The sequence below is a fragment of the Pocillopora verrucosa genome, chromosome 7 (genome assembly GCF_036669915.1).
Source record: "Pocillopora verrucosa isolate sample1 chromosome 7, ASM3666991v2, whole genome shotgun sequence".
NCBI classification, from domain to species: domain Eukaryota; kingdom Metazoa; phylum Cnidaria; class Anthozoa; order Scleractinia; family Pocilloporidae; genus Pocillopora; species Pocillopora verrucosa.
In genome coordinates this window covers 25,053,992-25,076,718 of record NC_089318.1, presented here as the reverse complement: position 1 = coordinate 25,076,718, position 22,727 = coordinate 25,053,992, and the positions used below count along the sequence as shown (strand labels likewise).

The following is a 22,727-nucleotide window of genomic DNA, read 5'->3' as shown; positions in this document are numbered from 1 at the left end:
TTAAATGTGTGTCTACTGATTTATAACCATGGAATATTCCGGTGAACTCCTAGAAATACAGAAACTATTTTTGAGTGCAATTTTTGATCAAATATTCTCAACATTTACCTCTTTCCCGATCACGATATTCATCAATTACAAAAGCCTTCTTTTTGTGAAATTCCGGCTTCTGGTATAATTTTGTTGATAGGGCATTGGAAATACAAAGAATATTCTCGGTGTCAACGATAAATATTTAATTGTTTTATGGGTTCATCTCAAAAAGAACATCTATGATCTCTCAAAACATTTGATTGTGTTCTGCGAAGACGCCAATGGCCGTGAAGAAACCGTTTCATCAACAATTTTTTTTTTTGAGATACAAAGCCCTGTAGTTGGGAAATGTACCTAAACGACCCTTAACTAGCGAAACCTGAAGAGGACTAAACTGCGAAGCTCTCTGCCCTCCCATCACAACAACAATATAAAAAAGTCCTAAAGTCTTTCAGTGTTTCGGACCACATAATTTTTCGCTTCGACTTGTCAGGAAACGCGATTCGAGTAAAAGGAGTTAACTCACGGTATGAAAGTTTCCAAGACAAAGGTTACGCGGGGTCGGAAAGAGAGCTTCGAAAGTCTTTGAGATGAATAATCACGAGTACGGGATCAACGCTTTATGGTCTTATTTAGTGTAAGGAGGTGAAATGCTGGCAGTCGATCTTCTGTCTTACTCTGTTCTTACCCAACCATATGCAAAATACTCCAATAACAGGCTATTAATAAGAAATGTAATTTGTGATAATCGGTATTGACACAAATTAATATTTTGCCGACACGGAACAGAGAACTGGGTGCGAGCGTAGTACGCGAAGGCTCATGGGTAGTACGTTTGTAAGAAGAGACCGTTGAGAAACTTGTGGCATTCTACGGTCAGCCTTGCCACTAGCACTTTCCCATAAGGTTTATTTTTATTGTGTAATTAGCCTGATATGATTTGTTTTCTTCATTCTCTTCATTGTTTATAGATCAACCTTAAAACCCCAAAGGTGGCGCCACTGCAGTTGGTCGGGAGTACACGGTCCCTATTTACCTTACAAGAGGTTTTTGGGGTTTACGTGTCCGGCTTTGGCGCATGTAGGACGTTACTTGATGTATCTCTTATCCACTTTGTTGTAAACTCATTGTCGCAATTAAAATATATCTTGGGCCTAGCTGACCAACGCGCCCATGCCTCAACCTTTGACTGTGTTCGGTTGTGTAGTGAAGGCAAAATTTGCATAATTCAACAGTTTCAAAGTTGCACTCGTGTCTGAGGTGTATTCAGTGCAAAGAGGTCTGTGAGGTGTTCCTTGTTTTAACATAGTCATATAGAGATTTTATTCCATAATGAATGTGCCTGTAACCAAACAAAGGGGAGAGCACGAAAAGAAAGAGTGAGGAAGGAAAATATTGGCTAGGAAGGCGGGAGAAGGAGAAAAAGCACCCCTCCCCCCCCCCCGCCACCCGACCGCCGGCCGCCACAACATGCGATACTCACTGAAGTCGAATTTCTTCTCGGTCCTTCTAGCTCAGGCCAGTTCGCAAAATTTAAGTCCCTTTTTGGCCGCGAGTTGATTTGAACGTCAACAAAGAAGCAGAACATGTATGATGATAAAGATAACAATTAGACGCTGAAATTTTTGTTCTGTTTTGTCTTCCAAGTTGGCCTCCTTTGTAACCGTTGCTTGGTTTCGTCTCACAACACGTCAACGACCTTGAGGGTTGTGTGTCAAGACCAAACAAGAGCCGTGAAAAAAACTAGATTTTACATCAAATAAACAACTTTTCTCAAAGTTAATGAAAACACCATATTACAACAGACAATAAGGATAGTGCGTGTTTTCACTCATGCTGAAAACACTCTCTTGATTTCTGTTTTTCTGTCCGGGAGATGTACGCTCTGCAGTAGTGATTGGAGGTGCACCTTCTCTGAGCCATTGTATGTATTATCAACTTAACTTACTCTAAACTGTTAGCGTCGGTGAAAGTTAAAACAAATATGGATTTGGTTAAAAAATTAAATCAAGTCTTCAATATTGAATAAACAATTGCTAAAAGAGAAGAATGATTTCAGCGGATTGACGAGATAAATAAAAAAGCTGTTCACAAGTGATGCATTTAGAGATGTTTCGTTTTTCTTCTCTTCTTATTCCATGGAAAAAAAGACGTAATTGACGTAATCGCAGAGCCTTCGTGCGAATTTATTCAATTACAAAAAATTTTAACCGCAATAAAATAGTACCCATTTGGTCGGTTTTTTTAGATAAAATAAATCTCAACTTCTTACAACATTGAATTTGACCCACATTGTACACAGGCAACATCAAGGCACCTTAATTGAATTTTCTCTACACCAAAACAGATGAGACGTTTCCATGCTTTCTATTCTTCCCACTTCTGACCTGTCTCCGTCTCTCTCTTCTGCCTCAGCTGACGGAGAGAAGACAGTCCCTGAGAACAAGGTTGGAAAGATTGTATTTATAGAAAACTGACCAAGCCAGCAGTTCTCTGTTATTTTATTCCATGTAATGAATAGAAATAAGAATCAGAAACCACTCTGGTTTAAATGGTCGAGCTAGCGCTTGCCCCGACACCCGTCATATGCTTGCCAATCTCTTCAGGGCATTTTTACCTGATCTTCAAAGAATGAGACCATGACAATGAGCTCTCTGTAACTTTCACTGTTGATTATTTTCATCGCCGTTCTGCAAGGGCTGATCACTACTTTTTGCTTTGGTACCATGACTGCACGAAGAGCGTTCTCGGCCGCTTTTGGCTTCTACTCTTGCGAAGCCATTCTTGGACAACAGTTCCCACATCATCATGGAACATTTCGGCCGCAAAGTAGGGTTTGCGTCAACGGTATCGTTTTCCTGCTCGTCTATGGGCGGAGTAGGAGTCCTGAGTTTTCTTCCTGTTGAATTTCTTCTGTGAATCTTCTTTCGTTCCGGTTCACTCACTTTACGATTTGTATCTTCCCTCGGGATTTCTGTCACCCGTTCCGCCGAAAGTTCGCATACCGGGCCTAATCCGTCCGGTCTTAACCCTTTCCCGGTACTTACGACGTATCCTTGCTCAGTGCCGCAGGGACCAGGAGAATTGATAACGGTCAGACTACGTGTTTCGTCAAAAGGACGAAACCAAGTGAGTAGAAGTCCTGTTTCCGAATCAAATATCATGATGTGGCCACTCGCAATGCCCACCCAAATAGAGTCACTCGTGGGCTCCACGCAGGTAATACACGCAATCGCGTCATCGTGATCTTTGTGTGACTCGGATTCCGCAGAGAGACTCCTAAGAACAACTGCGCAGTCAACGCTGAAGTGGTTCTGCCTGTTTTCTGAATCCCATTTGCTGAGTACGGACCTGCACACGGACAAAACGCTTTTTTCGTCACGAGAAACCTTTAGAAAGGAGATTTGCGTTTGTGGGTTGTTCTCCAGTCCCTCAGGGCCACCGTACCACACGGCGTCGATATCGAAAGCCTCCACTTCGCCTGGTTTTGTTAAATATCTGTAAATGTATCGGCTCGTGGATACCCAGAGTTTATCCTGTGCCACTGTGAGTGACAGAATTCGGTGGCGTCCAACATTGAAGCTGTGAAAAGCACGTTTCCTGAAGCTCTTTTTCATATCTGTTTTCAAGATACAATGCACGTTTCCATCGTAAAGCCCAACAAACACGTACTCATCGTTTGATGCAACGCAGCTAACTGGTTGGTCGAATCTCATGGATGCCACGTACTTGTAACGCGACTCAAACGAAGTGGAGTAAGCGTTGACCAAGGCAAACTCTCCACGAACAGCGATTAAGACGAAAGGTGCCATAACATGCATGTACTGGATCTGAAACAAGAGACGCTGCTCTTGATAGGTTTCAATTGAAAAAGAAAACTTCATGCTGAGTGTGCGACCATCGTAGACAAAAATTCGGTTGCCCGTGTGGTCATCGCAAGCTATCCACAGATCAAGGGAATCTTGCACGAGACAAGCATGACGCACAGACTGTTGATCTGAAGGGATGAGCTGCTTGGCTATCAAACACTGGAACGCGGGATGACAGACTTGCTCGGTTATTTTAGCGGTCGTCGGTCTCTTGGTCGGCCTACCCAACCAGCATCGAAGCATAAGTTCGGTAAGCGTCGGCAAGCCGAAAGTCGCTACTGGAACGTGCTGCCACTGCGGACGCTCTCCAGCAATTACAGCCGCGTTGATTTTTGCACCGGAATCGTACCCGATGAACGGCATTAACCGGGTGATAATTCGGTAAAGGAGGATCGCATACGAATATACGTCTACTTGAAAGGTGTATTCCTCTTTATTTGCTGATTCCAACATCTCAGGTGCATGGTTACCGGGAGATCCAGCGCATGAAATCAAACCAGTCGAAGTCGCGAAGTTCGCCGTACCAAAATCAATGAGCTTGACGTGAAGATCAGCGTGTTCCTCCAAGGACCAAACAAGGACGTTTTCGGGTTTTAAGTCTCTATAGATGACACCCATGTCATGAAGGAATCTCAGTGCGTCTGCAACTTGATATGCAATCCGAAAGAGAACAATGCGATCAATCAACTTTGGGCTGGATAAGATTTCGGTGAGAGCCCCGCGCTCTGCTAGTTCCAGCACAAGGCACAAGGGGCGCAAAGACACACCGATGATGTTGATAAGGAAAGGATGCTGTCGTACACGACGCAGCACGTTCAGTTCCTTGCGCGCCTCGCGGTAATGCCTTAAGGGTTCGGATTCATCGCTTTGAATGTAGAACTTGATGGCGACTGCCTGTCCTCGGCATTCCCCGCGAACGACCTGAGAAATCAGAAGACTATATCAACAATTTTGGCCTTTGTTTTACATTTCCTGTTTGCGTTTTTCTTGCGATACTAGCTGAGGGAGCTTGAAGGTATATCCTTAGCTGAGGATTTCACGGTCCGTATGGCAAAATCCCGACAAGCAAGAGCCAATCAGGACGCTTGGATTTAGCACAGGACTACGTTGCCATACAATAGAGGGGTCTTACAGCCTCTCTTTCGGGCGCAGACGCCTATTACACCATCGACAGTCAGTTATGGAAAATTCATTAAGGTCCCTTCCTACTGAGAAAAAATCTTTAACTGCGAGGAAATCAACAACGAGCCTGCTACTAGCGAGCCAAGGCGGAACAAACAGCAAAAAAAACAAAACGAAACAAAATAAAAATAAAACGAGAATAAGCGGTGAAAAAATAGCTCGGACACCAAGGTTCATGAGAAAAAGGAAAGTTTACAGCAGAGCATTTGTAATCTCTGTTCGCCCTTATCACGATAAATTATCTAAAAAGACAGAAGATAATAAGTTCACCCCCATCCACATCAGCTTGATCCTAAATTTTCAACTTAATTCATTGCGGCAAAAAAGCTTCTTTTCTAACGAAACCATAATAAATTGCATTAACACGCAAATTTCACACCGGTTACAAAAAGACCGGTGCAACGTAATGAAGAAACAGATACCTTTCCAAAGCCTCCACTTCCCAGAATACTCGAGTCGGCGTCCTCATATGTAACGTCTTCGTGCGACAACAATAAATCAGGATCTACGTCATGTAACATTATATCAGGTGCAACCTGGTGAAGATCAACTTCCCAGCTCGGGTGATTGGGACAACGGATTAAGTCTGACTTTGCACTTTGACGCTGACATTCGGCAAACGTGAACTTGTAGGGTGCAAGGCCGAGTTTTTCACACATCATACAGGGAATAAGCTGCCTGACTTTGGGTTGCTGTCCGTCCGTCGTCGATAATTCTTGGTACCATTCGCGAATGAGCGTGTCGATGTGGTCAACCGCGAAACTCAAAACCCTCCGACCTTGACGGCAAGGGCTTACTTCCGTTCGAATCAACTGTCGATCAGATCCGGTGTCAGGGACACAGTGCAGCAGGAGGAACAACCGTGGGTGACGAAGGCAAACGCCAGATTTCCAGCAGTGAAGGAAATTGTCGTCTATCAGCGTCGCCAGATCTGTCGGTAACTCCGGTAGACAATCGACGGGGAACTCCTCCACAAACGGGCAGTTGGGAAGGTGTGGTGTTTCACTCCGTGGTTTGTCACTCCTGCCCTCTGCGGAGGTGCCGTCCGTAGGATGTTTAGGTGTAGAAGCAGCAAAAGATGAAGTCCTTTGTGGTGTTCCTATCGCGATATCAGCGGATTGAAAACTTGTACTTGGAGAACTGTACGACGATAAGTGCGACACGAACTCGTTTTCAAACGCTTCAATCTGAATACCACAGGCGGTGCTGTCAGACAAATGGTTCCCGGCTGATAGTAAACGAAACGAAAATAAAAACAAGATTTGTTTATCAAATGACAAAGAAGAAGAAGAACAAGAAGGGTTCAGCTATTTTAATATGTGGACAATAAAGAGAAAAAACTATTAGTAAAACATTCTTTTTACTTATCACTTCTACCTCTTTCCCAGAAGTAGCACCTAAAGACTCAATTTCTTGTTCAACAACACAATTAAATGCAAGAAAATGAAGAAAGGTTACTTGTTTTTGACTGGTATCTCATTCGGAAAGAAGAAAAACGTTTACTTGCTCAGCCCTTTACACCCTAAAATCAGAATACATATTCTCTATACTGCTCTTTATACATTTCCTAAAGTGCCGACAAGGAGAATTTGTTTACCAATCATGAGCTTCTTTCGTTGGTGATCATTTCCTTTATTCTCATGACCTTAACGTGTGATCCAGGGACGATATTGTAAGGAGAAATTAGATGCTGGTCACTCTTAAGTGTCAAAGGGTTCAAGAGCTTCTTCAGTTGGTGATCATTTCCTTTATTCTCATGACCTTAACGTGTGATCCAGGGGTGATATTGTAGAGAAAAAAGAGACACAGTAGCTTAATGGTAAATGGAGTGGCCTCCGGACCGAGAGGTGTGGGTTCGAGAACTGGCCGGGTCAATGTGTCGTGTTCTTGGGCACAAATATTTACTCTCTCCTCCCAAAACAATTGGAGTATTCGCTCATGTTTTTTCGCGCGATAGTTGGTAATTCAGACCCGAGTTTTCCTTCATGTTTAAAATCTCGATCTCGTGATGTGATTATTGAGGAGAAATTCAGTAACAAAGATTAATCTACAAATTATATTTTCCTTCACCTCTTGTCTCCTTGTCGTCATCAACAGTCCGTATCTCCATGGATACGTCTCCAGTTTCACCAGAACCTCGGCTTGAACCCCTATGAAAAGACTCCAGGATGGATTCTTTATCAGATGTACGGCCGTTTAACGCGGAAGAGATCTCTCCGTCGAATTCCTTCTCTACAGTAACTTGCTGATCATGTGGTCCTTCTGAATAACTTTCTGTCGATTGCGGAAACCGTTCAGGGTTATCAGCAACAAGGCGATCGTCGGGTTGGCCTATTTCAGGGACTTCACAAGTATCCGTTGAGGAAGGATTGTTAGATTTCTTATCGGGTGTCGCCAAGGAACAGTTCTGATTGAAGCCATCAGGGGTACGACCTACAGGATGAAGACCTAGGTCAGGATTTTCCCCAGCCGCTTCTGATTCGGAGCTGTTCTGATGGTTGTCGGTTTGGTCACGAGGAGTATGGTCTGGAGTGCACGATCTGGATCCAGCGGAGAGGTAAGGAACACTATCGCTATCATCACTGTTGCTATGCTGAGTTGTTTTGTCGTCTAGAAAACCGTCGATTTTTACAGAGGGACTTTCTCTCTTGCTGATATCCTTCAGATCTTGACTAGCTTCGATATCGGTAGGTTCCCCTCGTCGAGATAAATTTTCCGCATCATCATTTTCAGCCATGCAGTTGGCAGATGGCCGGTGGTCAGCCGGGGAAGAACCTTGCGGCACTCCAGGGCTGGTGTACGAAACTTCGGAAGTAAGCGTATCACAAGACCCGTCTTCGTAGCTCGGACATGAAGTGCTTAAACGAAAATTTTGGCGTAAGATAGGTACATTTGAATCACTTTTAGGAGTTCCACTATCCAAATCAGCAATTTTATCTTCTTGACCTCGTCTCCCTGGATCAGTGCCATGTTTAAATATTCTTCTGTTTCTTCTTGGGCCAGCCCTGGAACTTGATCCAGGAAATGTCCGATCAGTAGTACCTGCCGACTTGGTGCGAGCTTCGTCGTCGTCGTCTTCCGAACTGTATTCGAACCCCGAATCACTCCGAGAGCTACCGCCATCCAAGTCGGGATAAGCGAAAAATCTGCCGTTGATGTAATTTCCGTGGCGTTGACCACTAAAGAATCGAACGATACCGGGAAAATCGTTGAGAGATCCTTGCAGATTCTCGAGCGATCCACCGAGTGCGGGATTTATAGAAGGGGAGGTATGCCCCTCATAGTCGCTTTCCACCAGGCCACCATCTGGGACACCATACACGGTCAAAGGACACCGACAGCAGAAGGGGTCCAGCTGAAACGGGATGGTGTTGTATTCCTGGCGGTTGAAGTTTTCTCCGCTAGACAGCATGTCTTTCATGTAATATAACAGGCGCGAAATGAGCCGACACCAAAACCCATGTGGAATGTATGGCAACGAATGGAGCCGCTTCAGTGTAATGAACGGTAAATCATCATTCGTCGCTTCATCCGGTTGTTGGGCCGATAATCTGGAAGGGATGAGGACGCGACCTTCGTCCAAGGAGCAAGCGATCTGAAAACGATTCAACAGGCGAATGAACTGCGGGGAGTTTTCGTGCGGAAACTGCTCACCTCTAAAAATCTGAGGTAGATCTTCAAGCTTCAAGACGCCGTTATGAATGAACGGATTAACTACAGGTAGCGTCACGACTTGTGCCATCAACTCGCAAAGCCACTGGGGATCAATGAAGAAAAGATCCTGAAGATCTTGATTTGGGTCATTGTAGTGCATCAAAATTCCTGTTAAAGGATCAATTGATGATATTTACAAACTGAAATCCTTTACTTTACCTTCACTACACTATAAATTCAACAGGTATAGAGAATAAGGAATATATACTGACAAGGGGAGATCATTTCAGGCCAAATTCTCAAAATTGCCTATTACGAAATTCAAGGTCATTAGCTGGAAGAATTAGCATGAAGATTGAAAGGGGTAAAGCTGATACTTCTATATCGTATTAATCTCGACAATTTGTTGAGTTAGGACTAATTCACACACCTCTCTTACTTTTCAAGGCAAAATCTATTCAGCGTTAGTGGAAGGTTGAGTTAGCGCGAGAAACTGACTCATTACCAGTACTATGTACAGGAAACCGGGGAGCTGGTGAGTCACCAGTAAGAAACGCAGGAAAATCAGACGACCCGTGTCTATGGCTGCAATGCTCTCCAGAGGAGGAAACATACAGCCCGTGATAAGCGGACATTCATATACTTAAACCAAAGCATGATTGCAAAACCACGTGTTGCCAGGTAACAAACGTCCAAATACCTTGCTCTACGTGCAGGTTTTGGCCAATCCGCGAGCTCATGCCTACCTCTTTCGTGCATAAACTGCGTGACTTCCGTCAAATCGTTAGTGTCCTCAATATCCAGATCGTCGTTCTTTATGGTGTCCAGGACAAGCGCCTCGTACTCGGATTTGTGCAAGATTGGCATGCGGCCATTATCCCGCAGCTCCTGTCGCTTGGTTTGAATGACATCTGCCACTGACAGAAAACTATGTGGGATTTTTTCCCCCATGACGAATACCTGTCCTCTGCCGCTCTTCTCAAGGCTCCTAGCAACATCGTAAATGGTGACTCTGAGGTCATCAATGCCTATATTTTGAAAACAAAATAAACCGCTTACGTTAAATCGTAACGAATGGACACAAGGGGATCAAAAATGGAGGGAAGGAAATAAAGATGTAATTCGAAAATCACTTCAGCAAAGATACCTTCTCTGTTGTTCAAAGCACAGCTGACTTCCTTTATTCCCTTGACATTTATTCGATTGTACTTCGGTAAAGAAACCAGCTTCCATACTAGTTCACGCATGCGCTCTGGGAACCCCTTTTCCTTCTCTTTCCGTACCTTATCCAGGTGTGTTCCCACAATGACGAGGTTGGTGTTGGCAGCGCTGGCAGCAATTGTGTCCAACCAGCTCGTAAGCATCTCGATTCCTCTTTCACCTGCCGAAAATTGGAAAGGCTTTCAGAAATGTCCGTTTGAGTTACTTCCCTTGACCCTCTTATTCCTAGGATCTCATTAGTAATTCTCTTTGCTGTCTGCCATACAATTCTTATGATGCGAGTTTAGAAGATTTGGTATTGGATTAACGAATAATATCCAAATTGATACTTTCATTTATTCTCATCACTTGTCTGCTCGATATGCTGTTGATATTGTAAGGAGAAATTCTGTCTTGGTCACTCATCGGAGTTAAAGGGTCAAACGCAAACTTGAATTGCTCATCATTTCAAAACCAGATTATTCAGTAGTTTCTGGAGAAATTGTTGTGCTGCGTCGGTGAGCGAGTGAAATAATGAGATGGTTATCAATTGTAAATTGAAAAAGGAAGGTCGACCAGCTCGGCAGATTTTCAAAAACCTAGCGATTCGGCCAGGGAAGGCTTATTTTCATTGCGTCAGCTTTCCAAAATTCCTTAAGGGGGTAAACTCCTTTATGAATTTTGACCTGAAAAACCAAACGATTTTCTCAATTGCTTTATCGACCTCCGCTGTCGGAGGGAATCTGGAGACAATTTAGTTGTATCCCATCCCTTAACGGCTAAAGAACAAAAAACAGAGGTGCTTGGGGCGGGAAGGAAGGATTTATTCTACCGTATTACACACGAATTCCCAAGTTAATTCTCTTCCCCCCCCCCCTTTTCAAAATCTAACTTCTGTTTTCTAATAAGCAAGAGGTATGGAATTTGCAAAAGTTCATTCAACGCCCAAATTTATGATAATTACCTTCCTCCAGATTCCATACCAGAAGGTACAGAGCCAGAGTTGAAAGAAAACATTGATGCGTGGTATAAAAATCCTCCTGGCCACCAAAATCCCAAATCTTAAACACAAATTCCGGATGGATCGAAAAGAGACCAAAATCTTTGCGATTGTAACGGAATTCGTCCATAGCAATCCCTAGCAGAGAAAGAAAAATTCTCTCAGCAAAATTATTTGTTATTTTTCCTTTCTCTGTCGTAACTTATTTCGGTTTCTAATTTCGGGAGCGTGTCAGAGGGGAGCTCACTAGAAAGAGACGAGTTTTTTAAGAGTGGAGCTTATTAGCGACGGGGGCATTTTAGTGAGGGGAACTTTTTAGAGGCGGGGCTTTTAGAGAAGGGAGCTTATTAGAGATGGAAGGAACTAGAGGCAGGGCTTTTTAGAGAGTTGAGCTTTTTAGAGATGGGGGTTTTTAGAGCGGAGCTTATTAGAGACGGGGGCATTTTAGTGAAGGGGAACTTTTCAGAGGCGGTACTTTTTAAAGAGTGGATCTTATCAGAGACAGGGGCATTTCAGTGAGGAGAACATTTTAGAGGCGGGGCTTTTGAGAGAGTGGAGCTTATTAGGGACAGTGACTTTCAGAAACGGGAACTTATCAGAAACAAGGACTTTAAGGAAGGGGAAGATATCTGAGACGGGGACTCATTATGAAGAAGAAGCTTATCAGAGGAGTCTTGTTAAAAGAGGGGCTTTCTTACAGAAAAGAAATAAAAGCAAGAAAAAAAATCTCTACCATTTGTTGAGTTGTTGACATTATAGTTATAGTCCCTCATCAGTCGGTGCTTCAACGTTGTCTTTCCCTGTTCAGCCCGACCAACCAACATCAGCTTCAAAGTGTAATACCCCTCTGACCTGCGCAAGATGTTCCGAAGATACATTATGGTTTTGATACCATTTTTCTTGATCTCTTCTGGGGGATCTGTCAGCTTAATGGGTTTAATAGAAAGTATTATTTAACTAATAAAAACAGCCTTTTAATTGTAGTATGTTCTGGGCTCTAAGTCAGTGGAGACAAAGTCTTTTATAAACAGTGGTTGTCATGCAAACACTGTAAAATTTCCGGGAGCAGCCATTCTCTAGATATCCCTTTGTCTCTTTACACCCTAACTTCAGTTTGCTTATTCTCCATACTGTTCTCTCTACATTTTCTAAGATGCTGATGAGGAGAATTTGTTTAACAATCAAGAGCTTCTTCAGTTAATGATCATTTCCTTTATTCTCATGACCTTAATGTGTGATTCAAGGGTGATATTGTAAGGAGAAATTAGATGTTAGTCACTCTTAAGGGTCAAAGGATTAATAGTGAAGCTACATACTTTAACTTTCTCAATAAAATTAACCTTGTAGTAAGCACTTGACAATAGAGTGAGTAAATTATGTAAAAAAGAGCTATTAAGCACAAGAAAATGGCCTCTAAAAAATGATGGAAAATTAGAAAGTTTTTTGACCATGTGGATCCATTACATTCATCAGTGTAAAGTCTAAATTTCCTCCCTTGCAGCTCCATTGAATAACAGATTTTATTGTGCTGGACAGCTCTTTACCAAGAGGGAAAACAACAAATTTTAGAAAAATCTTGAGCAAGTGTTCTCTCTCGCTCTTGCATGGAAAACTTCTTGCCTTCAAGTGCTGCTCCAAATTACTAGAGGCTGGTTAACTTGAGTGTCCCTATCCTAGTTAGTAAGGGTAATAGGTTTGATTGGAGTCCAATTCGGTCTGTTATCATGTGAGGGACAAACAAAATTGGATGACAGTGAAGCAAGAGTCTGATTTGTTAATTAAGAGTATGATTTCAAACAGAATTGGACAACATGATATCCAAACATACCGTAAATTAATCGAAACTATGACAAAATTTGAGAAAAAAACTAGCCATTGATGACACATTTTCATGAAATGCAACAATTAACTTGGCAAGATGTGGGAAAAAAGTGCACGCTCGTGATCAGTACCCTCCAGTTACATAGGTATGATGCATGAACTGTCCAATTATTCTGTCCAAATACTAGCACAATGCATACACTGTCCCACCAGTGCTCAATTTAGGCTGGTGATAACTAATGACGAGAGAATTTTGTTATAGTTTTGATTGCCAGTTCTCATATAATCATATCTTATTTATTTCTCTCACCTGATCCAAATTCTCCAATTTGAGCATCTCAATATTGGTGAGTCTTCCCATTTGTGGTGGAAGCTGAGTCAGTCTTGGGTTGCTAGACAGGTCCAGTGATTGTAGTGTTGTAATTTTGCAAATACATGGGGGTACTTCATACAAATTATTCCTTGCTATGTACAATATTGACAACTTGGATTCTGCCATGCGTCCAGGTAATGTTTGCAGTTGATTATCACTCAAATAGAGCATCTTGAGTGATGGACTCCATTTACATCTCTTAGGCAGCTCGACAATTTTGTTGAAGCAGAGCTTAAGTTCTCGTAAATTTGGCATTTCAAGCAAACTGGCAGGTATACTCCTTAATTGATTTCTTCTCAAGTCCAAACAGTACAGTTTATTTAATATCTTTATATTTTTTGGTACACTTAGAAGCAGATTTGAAGCTAAGTAGAGTTTTTCCACCCATGTGACTTTCTCCAACCAAGATGGATTGACATCACCAAGAGCAAGTCTTGGCCAATCAATTCTTTTTTGTGCCTCATTGCAGTTTGTATTGAAGAGAATGATTCCCACAGCTTCTGTTCGTTGTTGTTGAATTCCTAGTCCAATAGGTATTGCAATATGAAATGAATCTTTGTCAGCAATACATGCCCTGCCGATAAAACAAATTAACCTTAGTTTATAAACATGTCAGGATTGATTGAAAGTTTGCCTAACCCCTGCTGGAAAGGTATATATTTCTTATTATCGCACTTGGTAGCATTGCAGTTAACCTTTTCACTCCCAAGATCTCAATAGTAATTCTCCTTACTGTCTGCTATACAGTTCTGGTGATGTTGGTTTGGAGAATTTAGTATTGGATCAACTTATGTTCCGTTAATTTCTATTTTTCTTTAATCTCATCACTTGTCTGCTTGATATTGTATTGATATTGTAAAGAGAAATTCTGTCTTGGTCACTCATGGGAGTTAAAGGGTTAAAGCACACTGTTAGTGTTGGGAAGCTTTTGGTCTAAATTCAGACCCAAAGAACATGTGCAAAGACAAAAGTATGGCATTTTTTATTATTCAACTGGAATAGGGTATTTCAGTCTGCCATTTGATTTTTCTGAGGTCTTGGTGGGTGAAAAAAAATAGAAATGAATTTCCTCCTTCCAAATAAATGATGATGCCACCTTGACACCACAATCCTTCATTTTTCTATAAGTAAAATGGAAAAGGGAAGGGAGAAATAGATAGGATGGCAGGGTTTGCCGATAATACTGGTTTGTTAGAGATGTAGCCAACAATGACCTGTTCCAAATACCTTATTCGGGCAAAATCATCCTCGGTTGGCACCACAGCAGCTGGCAATTCCGCAATAGCCTTCTGCTCTTCCTCTCTGCTCATTTCTTCCTTTAGTAGATATTTTAGAAGCTTCTTTTTATCATGCTTTGCTGCATAACATGCCAGCAGCATGGCTGCTGCCTCACAGAAATGACCCTGTAATGCTTGCACAATGCAGTCTTTAAGGTGTAAGGAATGTCTCCCTCCTGAGAGGACTAAAGAACAAATGGCGTCGAGGTGACCTCCTCTTGATGCCTCAAGGAGAGCCTCCTTAAAGCATGAGTGTAAAACATCTTGGGGAGAAATTAACGTCAGCAATGCACGTAACTTGGGACTGTTCTCTCTAGCTGCTTTCTTGACCTCTGTGGGGAGAATGAAAGACAATTCTCTTAGGAAAGAAAAGAATCAAACCCTATTTACAACCAACGTTTAAGGTGACTAAAAGAAAAGTCACAAAATTAAGCCTGAATCATGCTTATTCTTGAAATAAAAATGTAGAACAAATCATGCAACTAGTCAGAAAGATTTCAAATCTGATTACAAAGGAAGATCATCAGGGATTTACTGTTATTATTATTACTGGAGTAATATTTCTGAAGCCCCCTAGTAGAGGGGTTTATAGATCCTTATCAACAGCATCTTATGAAATTGATTGTTAAATAAAAAGTAACGGTGTTGAAGAGATGGAAAATCACTTAGGTCTTTTATAAAAATCTTCATGGATCTCTTAAAAAGATTCTGGGATTGATCTTCACAGAATTGTAGCTGACAATTTTGAAATAGAGTTTAGCTCTTTACACCCTAATATCACTAAGCATATTCTCCATACTGTTCACTATACATTTCCTAAAGAGCTAACAGGGAGAATTTGTTTAAAAATCAAGACCTTCTTTAGTTGATGATCATTTCCTTTATTCTCATGACATTAAAGAACAATTCAGAGGTGATATTGTAAGGAGAAATTAGATGTTAGTCACTCTCAGGAGTCAAAGGGTTAGAGCACCTGTGTTACATCACTACAGAATTGTATGAAAATCTTTTCCTTTCCAATCCAAAATAAAAAAGCTGATACTCCTCACTGTTGGCTGTATTTTTTTCTTTTGGCTCGTTTAAAGAATTTGGTGTGATACCTCTAGAGGTAATCTAGTTGATAATTTTCTTAATTCTGATTACCTTTAACCCTAATAGCAGAGCTCACAGAGTGTAGCCCCATAATTATACAAAATAGGAGTAACCTATCAAGCCGAAAAAATTTGGATGTACAACCATATGAACGTACAACCGTATGACTGTACGACCGTATGACCGTATGAACATACAAGGTGCTACTTTTAGCATGCGCGGCCAGCTGTACCACAGGCACTATCTTATAATCAGTCCTCTACATGGACACAGAGAAGTTGCAAATGAAAATCCACTAATATTACCACGCACTTTATCCATAGTAGGGCTTTAGTTTTGTTGAAGAGATGTGCAGGAAAAAAAAAAAAGGCGAGCTCCGCTTTTAGGCTTGCCTAAATCTAAATATTAGCATTTTAAAATGGAAAGGAGAAATGAAATAGCTGACATAAGAAAAATTCAGATTTTAATATTCTATTCTAATAGACTGTCCTCTTCATTGCGTATCAAAATTAAGGGGATGCTTTTTGAGGGTGATCAGTTGAAAGAGTTGATCAAATTAACCTGGGAATGATTTGAGGTGTTCCCATGGATAATTCTTTAAAAACCCTTGAAATATGAACCAATTGAACTCTCTCCAATTTCACTTACCTTCAGTTTTGAGGACACGAGCTGTCCTCTTGCAATTATTAATCACAGCGGTTTCATATGGAGTTTTTTCAAACTCATCCTTGCTGGTAATATCAGCATTATATTTCAAAAGTTCTTCCACACAGTCCAAGTTATCCATTGATGCTGCAATGTGAAGAGGTGTATAAAATCCATTGGCTCTTGCATTTGGGTTGGCACCAAAAAGAAGTAATAATCTAACCACACTGGTCTGTCCCAAGTTAGTTGCCTCGTGAAGTGGAGTGTATCCCAGAAAACCTAGACGCTCATCCAATTTGCTGACATCGGATATTTCTCGAAGCAATAGACGGATTTCAGTCACATTCCCCTCACGGCATAATTTGTGCAGCTGGCCAGCTGTTGAAGTAGGACTTGACAACGACATGACCTTTGTCTTGAAATAAAATAAGCTACATTGACACATTTGTCAATTTTAGCTAATTACAATCGATTTAAAGCCCTTACTTATTGAAGTGAAGTGAATTCTTTATTATTAAACCAACTGCCACTGACTGAATATTAAGATTTCAATGTTACATCATTTTGATTAACAACTAATATGCTAATCTGAGAACTACTGGCTAGTGATTTAATGATCCATAAGTAAAACATCTCACCATAAACAATAAACAAACAGCTATTCTTTAATTGCATTTATACTAACAAATCTTAACGACTCAAATAGTGGAGACGGCCAAACAAGTGCTTCAAAAGACTGTTTTAAATATTTCCTATAAAAATCATAATATTATTCAAATGAAACTTAAGAAGCTACAGATTATGCACACCATTCAAAGTCAGTTTCAAGCAGCAGCGACAGAATCCACGACCTGTCTGCGGTTTACTTCGAAGGCATGCTTTGAATAGCTAACAATTTAAAATAATAAGTATACTTGCTCACTAAAATGATCGTGATTCAATGCGATGTAGGAAATTCGAGGTACCTTCCGTACTTTATCAAATTGAATTCAAAGACGGACTTCCGGCAAGCGTTTAATTTACCTTCAGTGACTTCCAGTTTCGAGACGAATACTAGCTGAAGATGACCTCAGCCTTCTGAATAAAGGGGAGCTTTGAGAAGGAACTTATTTCCATCCTGAGAAGCAAATGTATTTGAAGTTAAAAACTGCATCTATACATATGGACTTCACGCCACCTAACCCACGTCGAGGTCGTTAAACGAAGGAGGAATATTCCCATGATCGAAATTTTTAGAACGAAATTAATGCACAAATGAAACCGCTGTAATATGAATTGAAGCGAACCGAAGACAAAGACAAAGGTGACTCACAGAAGTCCGTAGAGATGTAATTAGGCGAGAAAACGGGACGTAAATTCGTGCGCTCCACTCTAGACCAATTGATCACATGATCAACTACAGCGGTCCGGAAGTTGGCATCCTTGCAGGCCGGAAATTAGAACCCAGTAATATTTGAAGATAGTTTCGTTTTAAAACGATAATAGTTCTTCATCATTTATTTCCCATTTCAGTGTATATCTGAGATGTGTAATAGCCTTCATTTCCCAAAGTTTTCGAGGTCAGTCCCTGCCTTTCATCATAGATGGATCAGAAATCACGGCTGAAATATAAAAATAACATGTCAGAAGTTTGAGTGAGACCTCGCCTCTGTGATCAGAGATCTGGCCCGGTTTTTAAAACTCCTTCATGTCTTCTTATTTATTTGGAAGAAGGAAAAAACTAAAAACCACTCAAAAAGTTACAAATCCAGCTGAGAACTGCAACAAAGACAAAGAATATTTCTGAGGCAGAGAAGGCATTTTGTGGTTTTCTCTAAAACCATACGATAACACGTACCTTTTCATTCCCTACTGCTGAATGACGTCAATTTGAGTGAAGACAAGAAATTATCAATAATCTCTTGGTGATCGAAGATGTATCCGCGTAAGGACCTCGGGTTACCTGTGGTGTGAAAAAATGATATGTGAAGTAGAAGGTCTCAAAAGGGTGATGGCTTTTAGGCATAGGGTAAAATATGGACTGGACTATTTTTTGGACCATTTTTTGGACCATTTTTATGGCTTTTACGAGTAACAGATTAAAATTTTGGCCATAGAACGGCTACAGGTTAGCTTCTCAAGTAAATTAAAATTTTCACGGTTAACTTTTTTACAACTAACGATGAAAGTTTGTCAATTTTTTACGCCTGACGGCTAAATTATTTAGCCGTTTCGCGGCTAATGGTCAATATCACGCATCGAGGCTCAGAGGAGGTCAGCGGTGTCATGCTCATTTCATCATACGAATTTCACGTGATTTCTAAGAACTACTGATAGGAGCTTATTGGTCATTTTCACCAGGAAGTTTGATGTTTCTGCGAAAAGTGGTAAACAATAAAGCTTAACTGCCGCCACCTCCAGCAGATTTTGTAAGAAAACTTTGGGATATCCGCTTCTCCTCAAGACAGGGAAAGCTAACTGGCGATGAATCTTCAAGTCTCCCTGTGGCTGTTCTTGTTATTTACATTTCAACTGACTCGAGGTCAATTCAAACCCGCTCAGCCTTGCGATCCTGATAAGTGCCTGCCACCAAACTGCCGATGTAGCGAAGATCGCAGACCTCCCGGAGGATTGACTCCTGAGAAAACACCGCAGATTATCATGGTCACATTCGATGATGATTACGAAAAAGAATATTTTGACTTATATAATGAACTCCTCGACGAACTACATAATCCTAACAACTGCCCTGCTGTAGGAACCTTGTTCGTTTGTCACAACTATACCGACTACTTCTTAGTGGAAACTGCATATTCCAGAGGATATGAGATTTCTGATCACACAGTGACGCATCAAGAACCCACCACGTACTGGGAAAACGCAGATTACACGGAGTGGAAGAACGAGATTGATGGGCAAAAAGAGATTTTGCATCGGTAAGTAGGTTGAGCAGTTTTCTAGAGTCACACACGCTCCCACGCGAATGCAGCTGCTTGTAGAGTGAGGCAGATCCATGTGCAATTTTTCAATTTTTCCCTTCTTTCCATACATTTTATACTGAAGAATCGCCCTTGTACGCACGCGATCTAGTCGGTCGAGTTCTGCCATACTCCGCGCATTAGCAAATACGCCAACTCTCATTTCCCGGAAAAAGTTTGTGTAAATGTTACGTGACAAATTTTTATTAAAATCCATGGAACATATTTCGGTTCCACACGATTTGCTTAAACGTATCCTGTGGAAAAATATATGCCCGTGCAGAAACCTTGATACGTCGGGAAGTTACTGCTTCCTAAGTTAAGGGGCTCATCAAGATTTCTGATCTTCGCTGATCTTTGTTTATTTCTCTACTGATTCCTCCGGAAAACTCTCCCTGCATAGTCAGTTTGCGATATTAATCTTCACAGTTGTTTATGTCCCATTTCAATTCAACAAATTTTTAAGAGTACTCCATATCATCCATTACGATCTGACGATAAGAATTCCTAGAATTTTGTCCCGCTCGTCGTTCTTCAGTTTTTTTTTTTTTTTTAAATTTTTGCCCGGTTTTGTAGTCATGATATATTTTACTTTGTATAATAAGTTCAGTTATGCACGCATTCTGATTGGTTCTCACGTATGATCTATTAGAGGACAGACGTATAGATGACGTCATCATTAAAGCTTTTTTCCCTATATTTTAATTCTTTATTATATAAAACAAATAGATTCCAAGTTGCCGTGCGTGTGGTCAGTAATAGATCACAGAGGACGTCAAAATGTGGTAAGAACATCAGTGACACAATTGGCTGCGCCTCGTGCCACTTTTTGTTCTTACCACATTTTGAGGTCATCTGTGATCTATTACTGAACAGACGCACGGCAACTCGGAATCTGTTTGTTAAATTATTAACAATGGGAACTGAAACTACTGAAGTCACAAGTGCTTCTTGGGACTTGTCATTATTACGCGCCTGGACAGGTTGGGGGAAGGTTGGAAAATTTTTTTGTGTAATGATAAAGTTTCTGTAATTATAAAATTTCTGCTGAAAACCATGCATTTGATCCACCCTCAAAATCCCCACCCCACCTCCCAAGCGATAGACAATCACTTGTCACTGACCCCTTTGACTCCCAGATCAAATCCTTTATGTCAACCGTACAATTCTTATAATGTTAGTTCAGAGAATTTAGTATTTGATCAACTAATTATCCCTAAATTGGTTTTTTTATTCTCATCACTTATCTGGTTGATACTGTATTTATATTGTAAGGAGAAATTCTGTTTTGGTCACTAATAGGAGTTAAAGTGTCAACAAAGTTACTTTCATTCGCAGATTTGCCAACGTACCTTACGATAAAATAGTCGGATTTCGAGCTCCATACCTGATGTTTACAGAGAACATGTTCAAAGCGTTGAACACGAGTAAATTTGGTAAATTTACTTATGACCTTTCCTGGCCCTCAAACATCATATTTGATGGAAAGGGGCCCATATACCCTTATACTTTGGACTACTTGTCAAGTCAGAACTGTCCCTCGGAAGAAGAACCATGTCCCAAATTGTCCTACCCAGGACTGTGGGAGGTGCCTAACGTCAACCTTATGAACAAAGACCACTCGACATGCGGATCAATGATGGATGCTTGCGATCCTGATGGAAATGCTACAGTCTGGTTAGAGATTTTGACGAGAAACTTCCATTACCATTACGACACGAACAGAGCACCCTTTGGAATGCACATGCATCCATCGTTTTTCCTTCGTCCTCCAACAACCGATCACATGAAGGCGGCTAAACAGTTTTCTCAAATATGCCCTGGATTTGGGAGATGTTTGGATCTTAACTCCATCTCAGATCATTGCTTGGATGAAAGATCCCCAAGATGTTGACAAAGCGAAGACCTTCGCGCCCTGGCAGTGTCCGAGCCGCCCCAAACCACGCTGCACTGAAGCAACGTCCAACAATTGCCACTACACAGAGCCTCAAGATTTCTACATGCGCACATGTACCGAGTGTCCGCCTCATTTCCCATCGCCTACTGATCCCGATGGCAATTAAATTTGATTAATCAGATGAATGACAATTATTTGTATGAATCGAATTTGTAATTGACCGTCACTGCTTTTGAGTAATAGGTATCACCCTCTGAAGTTAAGATAATATATGTTCATCGGAATGTCCGGATACCGTATTTCCTCGAGTAAACGCCCATGCTCTAATAAGCGCCCTACCCCGAAAAGCGTCACTGTGCCAATCCCCTAGGCCATAATTTGAAATAAGCACCCCCTCGATTAACCGCCTCCCCCCCCCCTCCCACACTTTCTTAAGCAGTAGGGATACAAAAAAATTTGTTTCTATTGCCACTTTATTTGCAACTTTTTAAGCTTCAACTACGGCGGAATCAGTACAGGAGAATAGTTTCTTTTCCGTTCCAGTAAGTTCTATCTCCATGTACTTTTAGAGTTCCTTTATGTGAGATATCTCTTTTTTTGATCTTTGTCCTACTGCTCCCCTATCAAATAATCACCCCTTCGATTAAGCGCCCTAACTCCAATATGCGTCCCCTACCCCCCTTCTTCAAGCGGAGTTTTTAAATTAGCACCCGGGCGCTTATTCGAGGAGTAGGATAATAAGTATAATCTTCTGTGACTGATTAAGTAATAAAGGATGAAAATTCAGCTTAAATTTCCCTCCATCTCTTCTTGGTGTTGTGTATCTCACAACAGAAGTTTCGGTTGATTTTGTCTTTAAATTGGCTGAGATTGGTTTGGTTATCCACGAAGTTTAACTGGAAAGGACTGACTCTTCATAGCCATTAAAATTGATATGCTTGAATTTCGAATGAAATAAAGCTTAAAATAACATGAACCAGTGTCCTCTACCTAAATGTAAAATGCATCTTCGGTTCCAGATGTTTCGTTCGCATGATTTAATTTATGAGATTAGCTGGAGTATAGGGGTGAAGTTTTTATAACATGATGAGCATTTTACACGTTTCAGCCACCACGGGGTGCATTATGTTCCTCTAAAACCATAAGCTGTTACTAAGGGGGATTAAGACGCTGTAATCTTCCCAAAGAAAAGGGGGAAGGGCAGGGAGGAGGTGGAAGGGTTGAGTCTCCCCAGTCTGTCCTACGTTCGATGTGGAAACTATCACTGGGGCAACATGGTATTGGTTGGAAAATTCCAGCCATGTAATTTTGAAAACTTGATTAACGGACAGGTTTCATAAATTGCAGCGTTGACAACGTATCTACGGGCACGGTTGACTGCAACTAAGCACTGGAGTTTTAAGACGCAGGTGTTCCCAATTCCCAGCTTGTAGATTGACAGACCAGAGCAGAGATGTAACCCGACTAAGGACGTCGCTCTACTGACACTGCCTACAGACAGTCAATCAAATTATACCTCCCTCACTTCCACCCCCACCAAAAAAAAAAAGGAAAAGTAATATAATAATAATAATAATACTTATAATAATAATGATAATAATAATAACAATAATATAATAGTAGTATTATGAAAAGTAGTAACGCCAAATACAGACTATAAATTTGGATCAGCGCAATATTTTTTATGCAAAATATGACATTGATGTCAGAAGATTGAGATAGCAGAA

General features: G+C 41.1%; 1 protein-coding gene and 1 pseudogene across 1 annotated transcript; one reads left to right on the top strand and one right to left on the bottom strand.

Annotated features, from left to right (window-relative positions):
• Positions 1 to 1,511: 1,511 nt before the first annotated feature.
• Positions 1,512 to 18,628, bottom strand: LOC131788469 (leucine-rich repeat serine/threonine-protein kinase 2). The gene is made up of 13 exons (XM_059105563.2): positions 17,984 to 18,628; positions 17,459 to 17,747; positions 17,170 to 17,263; positions 16,150 to 16,561; positions 14,360 to 14,741; positions 13,070 to 13,706; positions 11,672 to 11,864; positions 10,903 to 11,076; positions 9,886 to 10,119; positions 9,485 to 9,766; positions 7,155 to 8,906; positions 5,507 to 6,312; positions 1,512 to 4,823 (listed from the first exon to the last, which is right to left on the bottom strand). The coding sequence occupies exons 4-13, from the start codon at positions 16,550 to 16,552 to the stop codon at positions 2,697 to 2,699; spliced, it is 6,990 nt and encodes a 2,329-aa protein (XP_058961546.2). The 5' UTR covers positions 16,553 to 16,561; positions 17,170 to 17,263; positions 17,459 to 17,747; positions 17,984 to 18,628; the 3' UTR covers positions 1,512 to 2,696.
• Positions 18,458 to 21,976, top strand: LOC131788470 (chitin deacetylase 7-like; annotated as a pseudogene).
• The last annotated feature ends 751 nt before the right edge of the window (positions 21,977 to 22,727 follow it).

Bases quoted from the DNA above. Each gene is read 5' to 3' on its own strand.
- LOC131788469 (XM_059105563.2), bottom strand. From the start codon at position 16,552: ATGTCGTTGTCAAGTCCTACTTCAACAGCTGGCCAGCTGCACAAATTA. The intron at 11,077-11,671 runs GTAGAGATTTTT...TTTCTCTGCTAG, and splicing joins TGTCAACAACTCAACAAATG to GGATTGCTATGGACGAATTC. The intron at 9,767-9,885 runs GTATCTTTGCTG...TTCAAAATATAG, and splicing joins TGCTTTGAACAACAGAGAAG to GCATTGATGACCTCAGAGTC.